General features: G+C 43.0%; 1 protein-coding gene across 1 annotated transcript in view; it reads left to right on the top strand.

The window, feature by feature from the left end:
* The window catches only part of LOC311230772 (serine/threonine-protein phosphatase 6 regulatory ankyrin repeat subunit C-like), a 51,416-nt gene that overhangs the window by 13,939 nt on the left and 15,983 nt on the right, over window positions 1-21,494 (top strand). Inside the window, exons 10-19 of the mRNA XM_084317131.1 lie at window positions 201-315; window positions 645-727; window positions 4,316-4,424; window positions 5,873-5,941; window positions 6,965-7,105; window positions 7,599-7,646; window positions 8,250-8,361; window positions 10,773-10,844; window positions 14,746-14,947; window positions 21,298-21,385. Coding sequence (XP_084173257.1) covers window positions 201-315; window positions 645-727; window positions 4,316-4,424; window positions 5,873-5,941; window positions 6,965-7,105; window positions 7,599-7,646; window positions 8,250-8,361; window positions 10,773-10,844; window positions 14,746-14,947; window positions 21,298-21,385 — 1,039 coding nt within the window. The remainder of the gene's footprint in view (window positions 1-200; window positions 316-644; window positions 728-4,315; window positions 4,425-5,872; window positions 5,942-6,964; window positions 7,106-7,598; window positions 7,647-8,249; window positions 8,362-10,772; window positions 10,845-14,745; window positions 14,948-21,297; window positions 21,386-21,494) is intronic.

Genomic DNA, 21,494 nt, shown 5'->3' with positions numbered 1-21,494 from the left:
TGGTTCAGTAGATGAGAGCAAAATGGTACAGTAGATGAGAGTGTAAAATTATAGAGTAGATGAGTGTAAAATGGTTCAGTAGATGAGTGTAAAATGGTTCAGTAGATTAATGTAAAATGGTACAGTAGACGAGAGTGTAAAATGGTACAGTAGCCACCAGTAACCACTTCTTTTTGCCTTCCTCTCCTCTCTTGGTTCAGGTGGGGAGATTGACTGTGTTGACATGTATGGCAATACTCCTCTCCATATTGCTGCAAGGCACGGCCATGAGCTGTTGATCAGCACCTTGATGACCAGTGGTGCCGACACGTCCAAGTAAGTGACGCATACACTCTCAAGCTCACTCACACACATATATATATATATATATATATATATATATATATATATATATATATATATATATATTAGGACGTAAAGATGATACTGCCAATGCAGGGGCATGAGGGTGGGGTCCGAGAGTTTGAGGCAAAGGAAGCATCAGATAAGAGACCACAAACTCGGGATTCTACATTATTTAAGTAGTCCCTTGTAATCCAGTCGAAGTGTGTTAATGCAAGATAATTTTAAACAGATGAGTGAGATCCTACAGCAGAATCGCACAGACCTAACGTCTCGTCCTCTTGTGTTTAATATCTCCTCAGACGAGGGATCCATGGGATGTTTCCGTTGCATTTGGCTGCGCTCAACGGTTCCACGGACTGCTGTCGCAAGTTACTCTCCTCAGGTGGGTTCTGGGATCACCTGGTTCAGCGCAGTGCACTTGATCCAATCAAACAGGAAAGGCCTTGTCAACGCTGTGTGTTTTAAGTCATGTCAAGCGTTCCTTTATTAATCCCCTCTGGGAAGCTCAGGTGTCATAGCAGCCTGGGGGAGGGGAGGTACAGGCAGGGGAAAAGATAATAATAGAGATAGTAATAATAATATAGTAGAACGTAATAATAACATGGTATATATATATATATAGCAGTAGCTACTATATATACAGTAATAGTAGCCAGAGTCTGTGCAGTGTTTAGTATTAACAGTTGTCAAGTTCTCCAGCTGTTAGTTATCCAACTATTGGCAGCAGTCCCTGGTGCAGCTGCTCTTAGGGTTCTTAGGGTGAACCCACAGGTTTTAACGTACTGGTTCATTAAAGGGAAACCCATTTCAGAAGAGTACATTATCCCTATGGTATTAGATGGTCCACAAATGTTGGTGAACATGTGTGAACTCTCTCCCAAAAACTAACGGTGCTAAAACTTTGTAATGTCATCAGGTATTGGGTCTAAAGCTGCTTCATAGACAGATTCATTGGGAAAGATGTCATAGGTGACATTGAGAACATCCAGGGGAATGGCATACAGGTACATTTCTGTTTCAGAACTGAGACCACTACTGTAGAATAAAGCTTTTATTATTTAATAACATTTTATTATATATATACTTTTTTAAATAAAATAAACATTCTGTGGGTCCACAAATTCAGTCTCCCATTCATTGTCTATGGAGCAGGTCCAGACTGTGATGACATCACAAGTTTGAGTCTTACTTCTCTGGTTTCTGGCTTTATTTACATTTAGTAATTTAGCTGACGCTTTTATCCAAAGTGACTTACAAGTTTTGTACGACAAGTTGGTAGGAAGGGTACAACTTTATCAGCTGAGTAACAATGTTCATCAAAGTGTTCAGACTTGAGTGCTACAGTGTTGAGTTTATGAGAGTAGCTGATATTCACAAAAATGTATTGAACTTTCATAGGCCAAGGAAATAACATTATGAACCTTGCTTTTCCAAACAACAATCTTACATAGCACCTTTTTAAGAGTGAAAACCTTACATACAGCACCTTTTAACAGATGATTGATTTGGATAGTGTTCCTCTTCAAATCCACTGGGAACATCTTTCAGTATGCAGATCTATTTTTGTGTATAATTATTCTGTCCTGCACAGTTTTTGGGGGGGACGTGTGTATTCTATTCTCACTACTGCTGTAGCTGATCTGTGATAAGGACCGGTTGTTCGTTCTCAGATTCCGTTCTGCATGTTCACCACTGTTGTGTTTGGGAAAGCTTTCAGTTAAACAGCAACTAAATCCCTGGGTGCCGTCCGCCTGCTTGATATAGAACAGCAACGCCATGAGGGGGATTACCTAGTGAACTGGCAACTTGCTGTATGTTTGAATTACTGCTAGACTCCAATGTGTGGTTACAATATTATTATTATATATTTTTGCTCTGATTCCACAATTTCTGTCCTTATGCCAATTCCCTCCTGGTCGGTCTGGGAGGGTGTAACTACCACATGTTGCCTTACTGTCGGTCTTGGGAGGGTGTAGACTACCACATGTTGCCCTACTGTCAAGCTGGGTAGGGTGTAGACTACCACATGTTGCCCTACTGTCGGTCTTGGGAGGGTGTAGACTACCACATGTTGCCCTACTGTCAGTCTGGGTAGGGTGTAGACTATCACATGTTGCCCTACTGTCGATCTTGGGAGGTAACATAAAAGGCCGATACTGATAGTTTGTAAAACGTCCTATCAAACATTAATGGGCTAAACTGGATCGGTCAACCTCTACCTTTCACTGCCAATGCCCATTCTGAGGCCTGACCTTTCGGTATTGGCTGATCTGATGCCAAGTACTGACGGAATCCAATACTTTTGGTAAACAGAATAGGCTTAGACCATTATTTTGAGGTATTTGGACAAAACTGATTGAGATATAATCCAAGTATTTAATTTGTTCTACAGGCCAGTTGATTCTAACACGGGCTAGATCCACAAAGAATGGATTGCACGGTGCTAATTGCACCCTTACTTGGGGGATCCTGATGTAAACAAGTCTTTCTCTGGTCTGCATCCCCTTAACAATTGTGTGTATTGAGCCGTACTGTATTGTACCCATTCTGCAATCTGTTAATAACATTTTCATTATACAATGGCATGCAAATTTCTTGATTCTGATTGGCTGAAACAGTGAAGTTGCCGGTTGTTATTTAGTATAACACACTCCATGTGACCCCAGATCCCTCCCACAACCAAATTACTTTATTTTTTCTGTCTGAATCAATCCGACATAGATAGAAAAATGGAAGTATGAATCCTCCAAAAAAGATACACTCGACTGGAATATGTTAGTTCGTTACATACACATGGATTATGTAATTAATTTGTTATGACTCATTGTGAAACAAAAGAAAAATTGCAGAGATACAAAAAAATTGCAATTTTTTTTTGGTCAGATTTAATTGATTGATTGAACATTTTATTAACGGATTGCAGAAGGGGTACAATACAGTACAGCTCAATACACACAATTGTTAAGGGGATGCCGACCAGAGAAAGACTTTCGTCTTGTTTACATCAGGGTCCCCCATTTTCAATGCATCATAACATATATGACATACATGACATACAGATAGACAGTACTGCTACATCTATACATTTACCAGATTTACAAATACAGTACTGTTTGTGATACAAGAAGAGTCTAAAAAAGAGAGTATATTTGACGAAGAAACTGTACATTGGAGGAGGTTGGTAGGTAGGAGATTGGTAGGTGGGGTGGAGGGGGGGTATTTCGTATAACACACTCCACGTGACCCCAGAACCTCAATGTAAATAAACCATAATCACCCTACAAAAACAGTAGTGTATTTGTAAATCTGGTATGTCATAAATGTATAGATGTAGCAGTACTGTCTATCTGGGTTTAACATGGTTTGTGGAGCTCCCTCTGGTGTCTACTAGTGGATCTACTATTGGATCTACTTTCTCTGTGGATGGTTCTGTGAATACATCTCCATTATGCTTCAATTACTGTGTGTTTATTCTATAGCAATATGGTTGGGTGAATTCGGCCATTGTATAAAAGACATTACACCACTTGTAGTTGTGTGTTATAGGAATTAGATCATGCCTAGGGGGGTCTAACGCCCACCCCTAGGCATGATCTAATTCCTATAACACACTCCTGCGTGTGATGTAATGCTTAATTCAATCAATCACTGCACAGATTGCAGAATGGGTACAATACAGTACAGCTCAATACACACAATTGTTAAGGGGATGCAGACCAGAGAAAGACTTTCGTCTTGTTTACATCAGGGTCCCCCATTTTCAATTCATAATTAATTTTAAGTAAGGGTGCAATTAGCACCGTGCAATCCATTCTTTGTGGATCTAGCCCACAGTATGTTATTTGTCTTACAGGCCAGTTGATTCTAACACTGTATGTTATTTGTCTTACAGGCCAGTTGATTCTAACACTGTATGTTATTTGTCCCACAGGCCAGTTGATTTTAACACTGTATGTTATTTGTCCCACAGGCCAGTTGTACAGTATTGTACCGTCAAGCAACAACCATGTAGTGTCAGCCGATATAAATGTCCCAGACAGCCTGGGGAGGACCTGTCTGCATGCAGCTGCTTCAGGAGGGTGAGTACTCACTCACTCACTCACTCACTCACTCACTCACTCACTCACTCACTCACTCACACTCTCTTTATTTATTTCTCTCTCACACTCTCAAACTCGCACTCTCTTTCTTTCTTTCTCTCTCACACTCGCACTCTCTCTCTCTCTTTCTTTCTTTCTCTCTCACACACTCTCACACTATCACTCTCTTTCTTTCTCTCACACACTCGCACTTTCTCTCTCTTTCTTTCTCTCTCTCACACTCTCTCACACTCGCACTCTCTCTCACTTTATTTCTCTCTCTCACACACTCTCACACACACATTCTATTTCCAGGAATAGATTTCTAGTTGCCCGCCTCTATTCCACTGGGTGGAGACGCAACAAAACACAGTTCAGCAGCAGCAGCGGCAGCACATTGATAACATTATCAACATACTGTTGGGTCAATGTTCTCTGTTTGAAGATAACAAAGCTATTTTCTCACCATCACATGAGCAACGACGCTGCCCATCATTCCTTCCTGACCAATACTGCTGTCTCAGAGTGATGCTATTTATAATAAGAAATCTAGAGCTGCTTTATTGGGTTTGTCTGGAGGTGGGCATATGATTACACACACACACACACACACACACACACACACACACACACACACACACACACACACACAAAAGGTGGGCGTATAACACACATGCACACACAAAAGGTGGGCGTATAACACGCATGCACACGAAGGTTTTGTGTATAATTAGACATGGTCATACACACAAACAAACAACAGGTTGGTGTATAATTAGACACACACATACATACACATACCGGTACATATATTGACAAATTGAAAACATTGACAAATTGAGACTGAACAAGTTTGGCATGAGGCCACACATCCTGAGGGCCTTCTACAGAGGCACCACAGAGAGGATACTGACGGGATGCACTGACGGAGAGGAGTGCCAACGGCCGAAAAGATCTGCAGATGTAGGCTACCCACCATAGACAGTATTCACCGAGTGGTGCGTCAGCAAGGCACACAGGATCCTGAAAGACCCCAGCCACCCAAACCACAAGCTGTTTGAGCTCATTCCGCAATGGCAGACGGTACCGCAGTCTCAGGTCCACGTCCTAAGAGAGAACACTGAACAATGACTTCCACCGGGCAAACAGACTACTGACTCTGAATTATCACATAAGCATATACACAAAAGCACCTTAAGTGACTTACACACCACACAAGCACACTTATTACACGCACACACTGCTGCTACTTACACTGTAGAATATATATATTTTTATTATCTGATGTTTTAACCTAAAAAGAAAAAGCATATATCTTGTATTGTATAGTTTGTATAGAAAACAGGGAAAAACAAGCATCTCACATTTTCAATAGTAGAATGAAATATGACCTGCAAGTGAGCAGCACAGTTGTAACTTTGATATTGTTATTTTCTTCTCTATGGCAGAAACGTTGACTGTCTTAACTCGCTGTTGATCAGTGGCGCTGACTTGAGTAGGAAGGACAAACTTGGAAGGTAAGTGGTTTACATGAAAACATTAGTAGCTTGAACTGAACACGTTTTATGAGCGCTAACGTATAGCTGAGTAGACAGAGGACACTTGATTGTTTTTAGTTTCGTTTATTTGACAGGTCACAATACTAGCTCTGGTGTGGTGACCATGTTGGTGGTACACCAGGTCACAATGCTAGCTCTAGTGGTGACCATGTTGGTGTTACACCAGGTCACAATGCTAGCTCTAGTGGGGTGACCATGTTGGTGTTACACCAGGTCACAATGCTAGCTCTGGTGGGGTGACCATGTTGGTGTTACACCAGGTCACAATGCTAGCTCTAGTGGGGTGACCATGTTGGTGTTACACCAGGTCACAATGCTAGCTCTGGTGGGGTGACCATGTTGGTGTTACACCAGGTCACAATGCTAGCTCTAGTGGGGTGACCATGTTGGTGTTACACCAGGTCACAATGCTAGCTCTGGTGGGGTGACCATGTTGGTGTTACACCAGGCCACAATGCTAGCTCTAGTGTGGTGACCATGTTGGTGTCACACCAGGGCAGGTCACAGGTCACAATGCTAGCTCTAGTGTGGTGACCATGTTGGTGTCACACCAGGGCAGGTCACCGGTCACAATGCTAGCTCTAGTGTGGTGACCATGTTGATGTCACACCAGGGCAGCACAGGTCACAATGCTAGCTCATAACGACTAAATTGGGATGGGTGAAAAATACAGAAAAGCCCAAAAATAAATAGAATTTAAAAAAGTGTTGAACTTGAGTGCTACAGTCTTGAGTGCATATTAGCATAGTAAGTAATAATATAGGCACGGTAGATTCCTCAGTAGCACAGTGCATACTAGTAAAAGACAGTACAAGGTTAGTCGAGTGTCACTGCTCCTCTGGAAGTGGTCTTTGAGGTACTCTGGTGCTCTATTGTTATATACATTATGGACCACTCTCGGCTGCTTTTTGTTGTTGTTGATAAATATGTTTATAATTGTTGGTTTATATGTTGATGACTGCCCTCTGTTCTGCCTTGTAGGACTGCTTTGCACTATGCTGCAGCCAATGGGAACAACCAGTGCACGGTTGCCTTGGTGACCGCTGGTGCTGAGGTCAATAAGCTGGACCTGAGGGGCTGTAGCCCCTTGCACTACGCTGCTGCCTCACACACTTTCCGTCGGTGAGAGAGAAGAGCACACTCACTTTTCACACTTTAGGTCATCTCTTAAAGGTGCTACATGCAAGATTTTTCAATCTCTTAAGGGTGCTATATGTAAAAGTCGTTTGGAATTATGGACGATGTACACTCAGCCACATACAAGGTTCACATAACAAGAAAAGCATCTCTTAGAAGTGTTTTCAGTTTGATAGCTGACTTCACTGGGGGAAATAAATATTTTCAATTTCATTTTCTTATTGAATTTTAAATATCTGCCCATGGGTTGAGGTCATTTCAATTGTTTCAATGCAACTGAGCATGTTCCAAGAAGTATTGAAACAAAGGACGATATCTTATTTTCAAACAAATAAAATGTTGGCGTCTTTGAGAAAATCCTTGAAACTAGCTTAGTTGAATTGTAAGCAGTGAAACTATCTCAACATGCGGTCAACAGAACATATTAAACCTGGTCAACATGCAGAACATAATGAACAGACTGTGTTTGTTTCCTCAGAGTGGACGTTCACCAAAGTGAGGAGGAGAAGGAAAATGAGGCCTTTTTGTAAGTCGCTGAACAATAATAGATCATTGTCCTGTAAGTCACTGAACAATAATAGATCATAGTCCTGTAAGTCACTGAACAATAATAGATGATAGTCCTGTAAGTCACTGAACAATAATAGATCATAGTCCTGTAAGTCACTGAACAATAATAGATCATTGTCCTGTAAGTCACTGAACAATAATAGATGATAGTCCTGTAAGTCACTGAACAATAATAGATCATTGTCCTGTAAGTCACTGAACAATAATAGATCATAGTCCTGTAAGTCACTGAACAATAATAGATCATAGTCCTGTAAGTCACTGAACAATAATAGATCATAGTCCTGTAAGTCGCTGAATAATAATAGATGATAGTCCTGTAAGTCACTGAATAATAATGGATCATAGAGTTGTTGTTTTTTTATATGGAACTTTCAACTACAAGTGTCGCTATTTTTTGGCCATGAAAGTGCCATTAAATTTGAGTGCCCATAAAATGAACCCTGCTCATTTGTGGTCAAATTGACAAGGTTTTGGTGGGATTCCATCAGCATGAGTGACTAATCCGCATTATCCTTTAATCTGTGTGTGTGGTGTGTGTGTGTGTGTGTGTGTGTAGCTGTCTGGAGTACCTGCTGGACAGCGGAGCAGACCCCACCCTGAGGAACAGCCTGGGTTACAGTGCTGTTCATTATGCAGCAGCTCATGGGAACAAACAGCACCTGGAACTAGTGAGTGAAGTAACTTTCAGGCGCAGCTCAATAAATTAGAATATCGTGGAAAAGTTATTTTATTTCAGTAATTCAATTCAAAAAGCGAAACGCTCATAGATTATAGATTCATTTTACACACAAAGTGGTGAAATATTTCAACTTAAGCCTTTTATTTGTGTATATATTTAAATGTATATAGAAATGTTGGCCTTCTGAAAAGCATGTTCATGTATGTTCACTCAGTACTTGGTTGAGGCTCCTTTTGCACAAATTACTGCATCAATACAGCGAAATATACTGACTTTTCCACGATATTCAAATTTATTGAGCTGCACCTGTATAGTCTGACCAGAGACATTACTAATATAGAGGGAGCAGCTCCTCTCTACACAGTGGACCCAATGGAGGTCTCACCACTAGTCCGCCATCAGCAGGCAAATCTAGAAAACCCCCACCTGTTTTCTACCCAGAAGACATCGCTGCTTCCTCCTCATTTTGAGATGTAATGGTGGTTAGAGATTCTAACTTTACACATTACTGCCTTTTTAGTGTGGTGGTATCCATGTGAGAGAACAGTCGCGTCATTACAGGATAACATAGAGGGCTTTAGGTGGTGGTATCCATGTGAGAGAACAGTCTCATCATTACAGGATAACTCAGAGGGCTTTAGGTGGTGGTATCCATGTGAGAGAACAGTCGCGTCATTACAGGATAACTCAGAGGGCTTTAGGTGGTTACATGTGAGAGAACAGTCGCGTCATTACAGGATAACTCAGAGGGCTTTAGGTGGTTACATGTGAGAGAACAGTCGCGTCATTACAGGATAACTCAGAGGGCTTTAGGTGGTGGTATCCATGTGAGAGAACAGTCTCGTCATTACAGGATAACTCGGAGGGCTTTAGGCGGTGGTATACATGTGAGAGAACAGTCACCTGCTCCTACACGTGTTGTGGAAGAAGATCTCTCAAGTCTGACCTACAGGATGTTGCTAGTGGGTGTAACTATCCACATTGGCTGACTCACTCTGTAGGACGGTGTCGTAGGAAATTAGATTTTGGACAAAAGGTTTTCAGGAATGAAAACGGAACTTTATTGATTACGTGCAAAAATAGCGGAGTTGTTTCATGCCAGGAAGAACCGGCAAAACACTATCATTATGTTGTTTCTACATATCAAACTGAGACAGCAACACTACCACCTCCTCTACCATTGGCTCAAAGGCTCCTGTAACATCACCCCATGTGCCCTGATTGTGTACATAGTGATTCTATTCAAGTCACAGTAAGCTCTCTGTCAAACCCTCCTGACTCTGTCACATTAATGCCGGACTTTCAAACATCCACGTCTACAGCTGCACATGTCATCAGGCCTTCATGCCCTAGACATCATTATTATTTAAACCAGAACATTCATGTATCTCTATTATTCACAAGTGCATTTCATAATGTTTATAGTTAGATTTTCCGCCACAAAAGTCTCCTACCCTTCAGTATTTTGCAACGGCACTGTTTTCTGCCTCTAAAGATTACCGCAGCCCTAGATGTTTGTAGTTGTTGACATGTTCCAACAACCCAGACCCCCCCCCCCCTTATTTCTAAATGCTCTAATGGGTTCTTCCAGTGATTTTTGTTATGTTATTTTTGTCACATATAAGGTACATGTACATTATAGTGAAATTCTTGGTTCAGTATGAGCCTCCTGAAATTGTGCTTCATACAGTAAAAGACTAAACAAATACAAAACTAAAATGTACAAAATGCAAAAATAGGGGTAGAAGAGGTAGAACAATTAGGTAGAAGCGGTACTAAAACGAGGTAGAAGAGGTACTAAAATGAAGTCGAAGATGTACTAAAACGAGGTAGAAGAGGTACTAAAATGAAGTCGAAGATGTACTAAAACGAGGTAGAAGATGTACTAAAATGAAGTCGAAGATGTACTAAAAGGAGGTAGAAGATGTACTAAAATTACGTAGAAGAGGTACTAAAATGAGGTAGAAGAGGTACTAAAATGAGGTAGAAGAGGTACTAAAAGGAGGTAGTGCAAGTGTGTAAAAAAATACCTCTTCTGCACTGGTACAGTACTAGTCGTATTGTATATAAAGGTCTGAGAGGTGCAAGAATTAGAGAATGTGTTTCAAACTCAACTTAACAAAATGTTAATTCTGTATTGTTAAGAAGCTTCTATCCAACAGGCCTTACTGTACTACGAATGCAGACATTTTTAGCAAACATTTCCTTGGCGGGGAATCAAACCTCTGACCCTGGAAGAGTTGGACCATGCTCTATCTTTTGAGCCAATCAGGACCACATGTTCAGATCCACTTCCTTTGTTATGTATAAATCCCAAGTACCTTAGTTTTAGTCGATTTAAATGCTTGTTTCTAAACCTACGTCAACCTTTTGATGTTTTTCAACCCTCTACTCCTGCAGCTTTTGGAGACATCGTTCAACTGCCTGGGAGAAGTTGAAAGTAATGTTCCTGTCAGTCCTTTGCACTTAGCTGTAAGTAATACAGAATACTCTCTCTCTACACACACTTAGCTTACAAGTATAATTTAAGAGGGTTGTGTATTCTTAAAACATGTAAAAAGGTGCGGCTAAGTGGCGCAGTGGGCAAGGCGCTCGCCACTAACGCAGGAGATGCTGGGTTCGAGCCCAGCTCTCGGCGTTGCTTCCGGCTTGGCTGGTCGTTTATACTAACACAATTGGCAGTATTAGGGGGTGGGAAAGCCGGTGGGTGGGGATCGGACTTTGTGGACAGCGACTCCTACAGGTCGGTTGGTGCGCCTGTACAGCAGAATCGGGAAGTATCGGGGGCAGCGTGAGCCTCCCACGCGTTACTCCTCGCCACTGAGAGATCGCGCTGTGCAGGTGAAAAGATGCGACGGCTGCCTCCTCGTGTACCGGAGGGGACACGTGATGCAAGGCTTCGTCCACATTGCAGCCGACCAGTGGGAGGCATGGTCTAACAACGTTTGAAACAGGGGAGGGTAGAATTGGACTATACGAAATTGGGATGGGAGAAAAATAGAAAATGGGGAGAAAAAGTAGATAAAAAATTATAAAAAGAACAATACATGTAAAAAGGTAAGAACTAATGTAAAAGCTAGATGTGTTTCAATTTTGGGAGTTAAATTGTGGAATAGCCTTAGTGACAGGTTGAAGTTGTGTACTTCTCAGGGGAGATTTAAAAAGGCCCTAAAGGATCAAATAATTCAGGAGTACAGTTTTGAGTAAACATCAATTATTTTTTTTTTAATATCTTGCAGCATATTTTAAGTTTTTCTTTCTTATATTAAAGTATATTTAGTTTTTAAGAATTGTAAAGGATAGGCAAAAATAAGCATGTACTTCTGCCTATTCCTTTTTTCGGTCATTGAGTTTGGATTTTGTGTGTGAGCTTACTTTGAATATGTACATTTGTGATTTATTTTATTTTTTTTTAAGTCCACACAAGTGTGTTTTTGATTGATCTGTAAACAAAGACCGAAAATAAACTCATCATCATCATCATGCATGCATCACATCTGAACAATCGCATATAAACAGACCTTGATGTTGAAACTCTTGATGTTGATTGATTGATTGATTGAAAACTTTATTAACAGATTGCAGAATGGGTACAATACTGTACAGCTCAATACACACAATTGTTAAGGGGATGCAGACCAGAGAAAGACTTTCGTCTTGTTTACATCAGGGTCCCCCATTTTCAATTCATCAGGATGTTGTCATATCCGACCCGGACCTCACTGGTGAAGGCATAGGGCACCTGCTGAGGGGCGTCCCAGGCCTCAGTGGCTGTCTTCAGGAAGATCTGAGGGGAGGGGGGTAGAGATTTAGGTCTCTTGACAAGGCATACTTGTTTCTCACACACTCACACACACACACACACACACACACACACACCACACACACACAATTTAAAAAAGATAAATACAATAAAACAAACTAAATAGCTAATCACATCTTACATCATACTACATCAGGAGATAGTGGTGGACTTCAGGAAAAATAAAACAGGCACGCACAGCCCCATCAATTCAATTCAATCAATTATCTTTAATGACCACCCAGCCAGGCTGGTGGAATTTGATTTCAGTGCAGCATGTTACAGCATTGTTCCAACATAGAACATATAACATCACTTACATTACATACATACTACATGCAGTTAAATACATAAATACACAATTACAAGACCTCAATATCAAAGTTCAGAGTTTGTGTCCATGTCCATAGCAACAGAGGTAGGGGGGTTGGGGGGGGGGGGGGGGTGCTACAGGGAGTTCAGTGTCCGTATGGCAGTGGGGAAGAAGCTGTTTTTAAAGCGGGATGTTTTGGTGGTCAGGGATCTGTAGCGCCTCCCAGAGGGCAGCAGCTGGAAGATGTGGTGTGCTGGGTGAGTGGGGTCAGAGATAATTTTCCTAGCTCTTCTAATTGTGCTTTGGCGGTGGAGTGATTAGAGAGATAGGAGGGGGGTGCGGATTATTTTGGAGGATTTATTGATTATTCTTTGCAGTTTGTTTTTGGAGTGAGTGTCCAGACTGCTGTACCAAACTGTTATGGAGAAGGTGAGGATGCTTTGAATGATGGCCTGGTAGAAGCGGAGCAGGAGATGTTTTCTGACTCTGTATTTTTTGAGCTGGCGGAGGAAGAAGAGTCTTTGGTTGGCTTTTTTGTGGATGTGGTCTGTGTTGGTTTTCCATTTGAGGTTATTGCTTATGTGGGTGCCGAGAAATTTGAAGGAGTCTGTGGTGATTATGGGTTTGCCGGAGATGGATATGGGGGTTTTGGGGTTTGGCTGGCGTCTGAAATCGATGATGAGTTCTTGGGTTTTTGATGAGTTGAGGAGGAGGTTATTGTCTGTGCACCAGGTGATTGTGTGGTTGATTTGTGTACGGTATTCTGTACATCAATGGAGAGGAGGTTGAGCGTGTCTGTAGTTTCAAATTCCTGGGAGTCCACATCTCTGAGGACCTGTCCTGGACCACCAACACTTCGACCCTGGTCAAGAAGGCCCACAAGCGCCTCTTTTTCCTGAGGAAGTTGGCCAAACTCCACCTATCCCCTCGCGTGCTAGTGAACTTTTATCGCTGTACGATTGAGAGCATCCTCACCACCTGCATCTTAGTCTGGTACAGCAACTGCACCATTAAGGACCGGAAATCACTGCAGAGCGTAGTGAAAATAGCCCAACGCATCACCAAGACCCCACTCCGCCCCATCTCATCAATCTATGAGAAGCGGTGCTCACGGAGGGTGGCTACGTGGCGTAGTGGGCAAGGCGCTCGCCACGAATGACGGAGACGCTGGGCTTGCCTGTTCGAGCCCAGCGCTCCACATTGCTTTCAGTTTAGCTGGTCGTCCGTACTAATACACATTGGCCGTATTAGGGGGTGGGAAACTGATTGGTGGGGATCGGGCGTTGTGGACAGCGACTCCTACAGGTCGGTTGGTGCGCCTGCGCAGTAGAATCAGGAAGTGTCGGGGGCAGCGTGAGCCTCCCACGCGTTACTCCTCGCCACTGAGAGATCGAGCTGCGCAGGTGAAAAGATGCGACTGCTGTTACCTCAAGTACCGGAGGGGACTTGTGCTATGTATGAATTAGTCCACATTGCAGCCGGCTTGTGGGAGGCAGGAAACAGCGTTCGTGACAGGGGAGGGTTGAATTGGATGATACGAAATTGGGATGGGAGAAAATATAGAAAAATGGGAGAAAAAGTGGATAAAAAAAAAGAGAAGCGGTGCTCACGGAGAGCACGGAATATCATCAAAGACGCTTCTCACCCCAACCATGGACTGTTCACCCACCTGCGGGGTACTCGCTCTGGGGCACGCTACCGCAGCCTCCCAGGCAGAACCAAAACTCTACATAGCCCACTGCACCTCACTGTATACCTGTGTATATAGCCATAGCTTATGTAGACTTTATTTGAATGATTATTTTTTTATTATATTTTGTATTGTATTTTGTATTGTATATCTTTCACCATTTCACATTGTGCTAACCATTGCACTTTACTGTACAGTTTTTATTTATATGTGTTTTATATTGCAAATGACTGTTGCACTGTCTTGTACTGTGTAATGACAATGAAGTTAATCTAATCTAATTTACAGTCTCATTTACATCAGTTCACTTTTTAATATGTTTATATGATAACTATTTTTATTCTTTACTTGCCTTGTGGAGACTGGTAGCTTGTTCCAGTTGAATATGGCTCTATATAGAGCACTGTGGATTTTAAATGATTAGTCCTCGATCGAGGAAGTACCAGGTCGCCACTTAGCGCCTGTCTGTTGAAAACGAGTGTGACGGCTTTCAGTATAATCAATATATAATCTAAGTGATCCATGTTCTCTTTCCTCACGTGTTTCCTCTCCCTCGTCTGACTCCCAGGCGCACAACGGCCGCTGCGAGGCGCTGGCCGTGCTCTCTGAGACCTTGGTGAGCCTGGACGTCCGAGACGTGGACGGCCGCACCGCCCTGCACCTGGCCACCGTGAGGGGCTGTGCCCAGTGTGTGGAGGTGCTGCTGAGGCACGGGGCCTCCTGCCTCCTCAAGGAGTACCGGCAGAAGTGGACCCCGCTCCACGTCGCAGGTGTGTCGGAGCGTGGATTGATTGATTGATTGAAAACTTTATTAACAGATTGCAGAATGGGTACAATACAGTATGGCTCAATACACACAATTGTTAACACATTGGCGACCACGGTTTGCAGTGTAATATGGTTCTGGACGACCAGGGTTTGTCAACAAACCGATGTACTTTCTAACAGCTATATATATACTTTATAGTATTGCTATCTGTCCATTCTCATTGTCACTTGAGTGCATAAACCGTGCCTTCATAATGGCTTAAAGAAAATAAAAATCCATCGGTTGGTTGTCATTTTATAGCGTTGTGAATATAAGCTTTATCGCAGTTTTCGTCTCGTTTTTTTTCTGGGAAGCTAGATATGAGGCTAAAGGCTAGTCACGTTATATCAAACGCCATTTCTGTTGTATATATATGAATGAAATAAAACAAACCGCTTAGCATCCGGACTATTACAGAGCATCTATGGATGAAATGGGGGCGGCGGGGGACGCCGATCAGTATTATTGATTAGCAATACAGTGTGCGTTCAAGTAGCCATATTGCATGTTACAACAATGTCCAATCCGGCTGTAATTTGGGTGAATAGTATCCTACCGTCAGCCCATGTGATCGCCGGCAGCATTTCATCATTATTCATCGGCATCTGGTAGATCGATAATGTCCATTGGCTGATCATAAATCCCATTATTCCAGGCTGAAATCTGCTTTCCGTAACGTGATCAAAGATGGAGGATGTTCGGCTGGGATCGAGGCTCATATGAAATGCCCCAGACAGTAAAAAGAAAATTTCCCCATTCGGCCTCAATGATACTGCAGTGGAGCGATGGCGCCCCTAAGAGGATCTGGCCGGTATTGCATGTCGCCGATTTAAATCTGGCGGGTAAATCTGCAGAGTCGATCCGGGATCTTGATCCGTTTATTAATATGGAATAAAACAATAACAACTTGCCACGAGTTAACTCGTGGCTCTGGTCCTCAACGGTTGGAATCGAAACACGAGTTAACTCGTGGCTGGTCCTTAAAGTGTTAAGGGGATGCAGACCAGAGAAAGACTTTCGTCTTGTTTACATCAGGGTCCCCCATTTTCAATTCATCATAACATTTATAACATTTATGACGTACATGACATATGAATACTGTATATTTCAGTTAGTTAGATAGTTAGATAGTAAATGATTTTGACTTATTTGTTTACACTGCTTGTGTTGTTTTTGCTACCTGTACCCCCCCCCCCCATCCCCCATGCTGCTATGATGCCTGAATTTCCCCAAGGGGATCAATAAAGGAATATCTTATCTTATCTTATCTTATACACGACATACAGATATGGAGATGTCCTGGGGCATGTGTACAGGGTATCTGCGGGGTATTAAAAAGTCTTAAAAGGTATTACATTCTCAATTCTCAAGGCCTTAAAGGTATTCAAAAGTATTTTGCACAGGTATAAAATTTGGCGTGGGCGCAGCCCGGCTGTTTGGTGCATCTGGGAGCTTGGTGCATCTGGCGTGAGCTTGTATGGAAGTTCATGGGCAGTTCAGTGTCACCGTGTGTTTTCTTTTTCCTTTTTTTTTTGCTAGTATGGTTTTGAAAATTGGTATTTTCTCTAAGTGGTATTAAAAAGGTCTTAACAAGTCTTACATTTAACTTATTGAAACCTGCAGATACCTTAGTTGGTATATGATACAGCTTATGCCAATATATATATATATATATATATTTTTTTAAAGAATGCTTAACTCTTTTTTGGGTGGAGGGTGTCCCTTAAAACCTGATAACCAGGTTCCAGTCGAACCATCTGATCACCATTCTAAATCAAAATGCTGACACGTGATATCTAATATTCTAATATCCAGAAATGCCAAGATACAGAGACATGAAGTACAGATTTTCATTTTGCCTGCCTCGTCCTCCCTCTGATATCCACCGGATGGCGACAACGTGCCACACAAGCCAGCACAATAATAATGTGCAGCACAATAATAATAATCCTTCTCAGTGCATGCTAAGTTGATCACTGATCATCTCAAACCCCACCCTCTCTTCCTGATCCTCCACGGACAGCAAGTTGTGATTGGAGGATCAAGAAAAGAGAGCGGAGCTTGAGATAGGCAAATTGTGGCTACAGCCGGCAGTAGACATACTGTAGCCTACAATCTGTTTAGGAAAGTAATGGTCACGTTGTGTTTAGGACATTTCTCACCAGCTATGATAATAATAATAGTAATAGCTTCATTTTATATAGCGCCTTTCAAGAGACCCAAGGTCGCTTTACATAGGGGGAGAAAATAACAAAGTAACAAACATAGTGGACAGACACAACATATACATATAAAGTGAGAAATTAGGGGTTAAAGGCCAAGTTGAAGAGGTGGGTTTTGAGCAGTTTTTTTAATGAGTCCAGAGTTGGGGCGGTGCAGAGTTCTGCGGGGAGGGAGTTCCAGAGGGTGGGAGCTGCCACACTGAAAGCTCTGTCCCCGAAGGTCCGCAGTCTGGTTCGGGGGATGGAGAGCTGACCAGTGTCCGTGGATCGCAGGGACCGTGACTGAGTGTAGGGGTGGAGGAGGTCAGTGAGGTACTGAGGTGCCAGAGCGTGAAGGGATTTGTAGGTGAGCAGGAGGGTTTTGTAGGTGATGCGGGATTTGATGGGGAGCCAGTGGAGGTGGATGAGGGTGGGAGTGATGTGCTGCCAGGGATTGGTGCGGGTTAGAACCCTGGCAGCTGAATTTTTTACATACTGGAGCCTGTCCAGGGTTTTGCTTGGGACCCCGGACGCGTGAATATTAAAGGCAACCAACTTGTGTTCGGCTTTTCTCTGATTGGCCGCGCCCCCACGCGCAGGCAAGCGCAGTCGTCCCACGTCCCAAATGAAATCCAAGGAGCGCAAGCGAGCGGCAGCGCGGGCAACCAACTTGTGTCAACCAACTTGTGTTCAGCTGCGGTAGCAGTGGAGCGCTATGAAATGCGCTGAACTAGAAGCGTAACGTTATTATGTTTCGCGTCACTGTACACCAGATTCACTCGTGTATAAACAAAGCCCATACAGTTATGAAATGCGCTGAACTAGAAAGCGTAACGTTATTATGTTTCGCGTCACTGTACATCACTTCAGCTCCAGCAGCAGCAGCAGCAGCACCGTTGTACTACCAGATTCACTAGTGTATAAACAAAGCCCATACAGTTATGAAATGCGCTGAACTAGAAAGCGTAACATTATGTTTCGCGTCACTGTACATCACTTCAGCTCCAGCAGCAGCAGCAGCAGCACCGTTGTACTACCAGATTCACTAGTGTATAAACAAAGCCCATACAGTTATGAAATGCGCTGAACTAGAAAGCGTAACGTTATTATGTTTCGCGTCACTGTACATCACTTCAGCTCCAGCAGCAGCAGCAGCAGCACCGTTGTACTACCAGATTCACTAGTGTATAAACAAAGCCCATACAGTTATGAAATGTGCTGAACTAGAAAGCGTAACATTATTATGTTTCGCGTCACTGTACATCACCTCAGCTCCAGCAGCAGCAGCACCGTTGTACTACCAGATTCACTAGTGTATAAACAAAGCCCATACAGTTATGAAATGCGCTGAACTAGAAAGCGTAACATTATTATGTTTCGCGTCACTGTACATCACTTCAGCTCCAGCAGCAGCAGCACCGTTGTACTACCAGATTCACTAGTGTATAAACAAAGCCCATACAGTTATGAAATGCGCTGAACTAGAAAGCGTAACATTATTATGTTTCGCGTCACTGTACATCACTTCAGCTCCAGCAGCAGCAGCAGCAGCACCGTTGTACTACCAGATTCACTAGTGTATAAACAAAGCCCATACAGTTATGAAATGCGCTGAACTAGAAAGCGTAACATTATTATGTTTCGCGTCACTGTACATCACTTCAGCTCCAGCAGCAGCAGCACCGTTGTACTACCAGATTCACTAGTGTATAAACAAAGCCCATACAGTTATGAAATGCGCTGAACTAGAAAGCGTAACATTATTATGTTTCGCGTCACTGTACATCACTTCAGCTCCAGCAGCAGCAGCACCGTTGTACTACCAGATTCACTAGTGTATAAACAAAGCCCATACAGTTATGAAATGCGCTGAACTAGAAAGCGTAACATTATTATGTTTCGCGTCACTGTACATCACTTCAGCTCCAGCAGCAGCAGCACCGTTGTACTACCAGATTCACTCGTGTATAAACAAAGCCCATACAGTTATGAAATGCGCTGAACTAGAAAGCGTAACATTATTATGTTTCGCGTCACTGTACATCACTTCAGCTCCAGCAGCAGCAGCAGCAGCACCGTTGTACTACCAGATTCACTCGTGTATAAACAAAGCCCATACAGTTATGCTCATATTTTGCGAATGCATAAACTATATCTTAAATTATGGCTATGTGTCTAATATGGCTGTCGCTTATCAATGACTTCGCGACAGCCATATTAGACACATCGCCATAATTTAAGATATAGTTTATGCATTCGCAAATATGAGAGCTCTGTCATTGAAGTGGGTGTTGGCACTAACAGTAGCGATTTTTATTGTTTTGTCATGACCAAACATAATCCCAACATAGATAGGAGGTGTACTGTATGTCAAATGTCGGTCATGTGGGCATGGTGGAAGAGTTTAGTACAGTCACACAACAGAACACCAGTGGCATTAACCAACAAGGGCGCTCCTCTCAAGAGTACCTGGGGGAGCCTCATGCGCATGCGCGTCTGCCGCGTCTCGCCGCGTCTCTCGAGTCTCTCTTGCCGCGAAGGGCGTGTGCTAGTGGATTGATTGATTGGCCGTGTGGCCAATCAGAGAAACGCTGAACGAAAAGCTGAACACAAGTTGGTTGCCTTTAATATTCACGCACCCCGGACAGGACCCCGTTGCAGTAGTCCAGGCGGGAGGTGACAAAGGGATGGATGAGGGTCTCAGCTGTGGAGTCGGAAAGTGATGGTCGGAGTCTGGAGATATTTCTGAGAGGGAAGAAGGCGGATTTGGTGACAGAACTGACATGGGCTTGGTAGGAGAGGGTGGAGTCCAGGATAACGCCCAGGTTGCGGACCTTAGGGGAAGGGCAGATGGAGCAGCCGTCTATGTTGAGGGTGAGATCCCCAACCTTCCGGAGCAGGGCCTTGGGTGCCACAACCATGAGCTCAGTTTTATTGTTGTTGAGTTTGAGAAGATTAGATGACATCCAGGTTTTTATTTCATGAAGGCAGTTGACAACGAAGGTTCGAACGTTCGTTCGAAAAACCCTGACGAAGTTCGAATCCCAAAAACAGGCTTCGGGGACGGCCTTATGCTGTAGTGATTGTGTTCCAGATAATACTCTGACTCAGGTGTTGCCAGGGAAACCGCTATGGTTTGCACAAAAAACGTTGAATGTGAAATGCACGAAGGTATGAATGAATACATGGGTCCGGTGCGTCTAACATGCTTTGCATCCTCACCATTCCTGTATGCCCACGTTGCGGTAAAAACCTTAACTAATATTAGCTGCTAACGTTAACTAAGCTAAGCTAAGCTAACCCTGGAAACGCTCACAGGCACAGCGTAGAAATCTGTTTAATTTTCATGTAGTTCCAATAGTGAGAGAGAGAGAGAGAGACCCTCCCTTTCCTGTTCAATGATTTTAAGTAGCCAAACGTTACACTATAAAGATTAACTGGATAGTTGATGATAATAAACATTTAACTTCATTAACTGAAATATAATAATATGTGCAACATTAAGAAATGGTTGTAGGGGGTGCTCCAGTAGCACACCATGTACCGCGCTGCGTCGCGGAATACCGTGCTGCGTCACGGACCTGGTTGACTCCGAGTTCAATTCCCGGACTCGCCGTCATTTGCCGAATGTCTTCCCCTGCTCTCTCTCCCGTTTCACCCTACATCTGTCGGTCATGCTTGACCAGAAAAGCGATAAACGCTAAAAAATAAAGTTTAAAAAAAAAGAAATGGTTGTAGGGGGCGCCCCAGTGGCGCAACACGGCCGACCCGGGTTCGACTCCCGAACCCGTCGTTATTTGCCGAATGTCTTCCCCCCACTCTGTCTCCCATTCCTCCTCTGTCTCTCTCTACTGGACTGCCCAGTAGCAATAAAGCGATAAAGCGCCAAAAAAGAAATCTTAAAAAAAAGAAAATAAATGGTTGTAGAAACGGTTTGGGAGAGGGAAGTAGGGAGGGGTTTTAGTTTGTGTGGTGTGATAACAATGTTGAAATTGAGAAGTTTAGACTTTAGTTTAGTTTTAGTTTTTTTTCTCAACGATTGTTCGAGTTGAAATAAATATTGATTGAATGAATGAATGAATGCTGTTTCTCTTCCCCTCACCGTCTCCAGCTGCTGAGGGTCAGATGGACTGTCTGCTGATACTGGTCAACAGGGCGGAGAGCACTGACATCATCGACAGCCCAGATGTTCAGGGGAAGTGAGTGACCTCAGCTTTTATGCTCTCATACTTATAATAACCCCTCTGATTAAATAACGATAACTCATTGCTTTTATTCTGATTATTGTCTATTTCCTACTCATTTTAT

The sequence above is a fragment of the Notolepis coatsorum genome, assembly GCF_963971535.1.
Source record: "Notolepis coatsorum genome assembly, chromosome: 6".
In the NCBI taxonomy this organism is placed as follows: domain Eukaryota; kingdom Metazoa; phylum Chordata; class Actinopteri; order Aulopiformes; family Paralepididae; genus Notolepis; species Notolepis coatsorum.
Note: the sequence above shows the minus strand (reverse complement) of the source record. Positions and strands in the feature narration are given on the sequence as shown.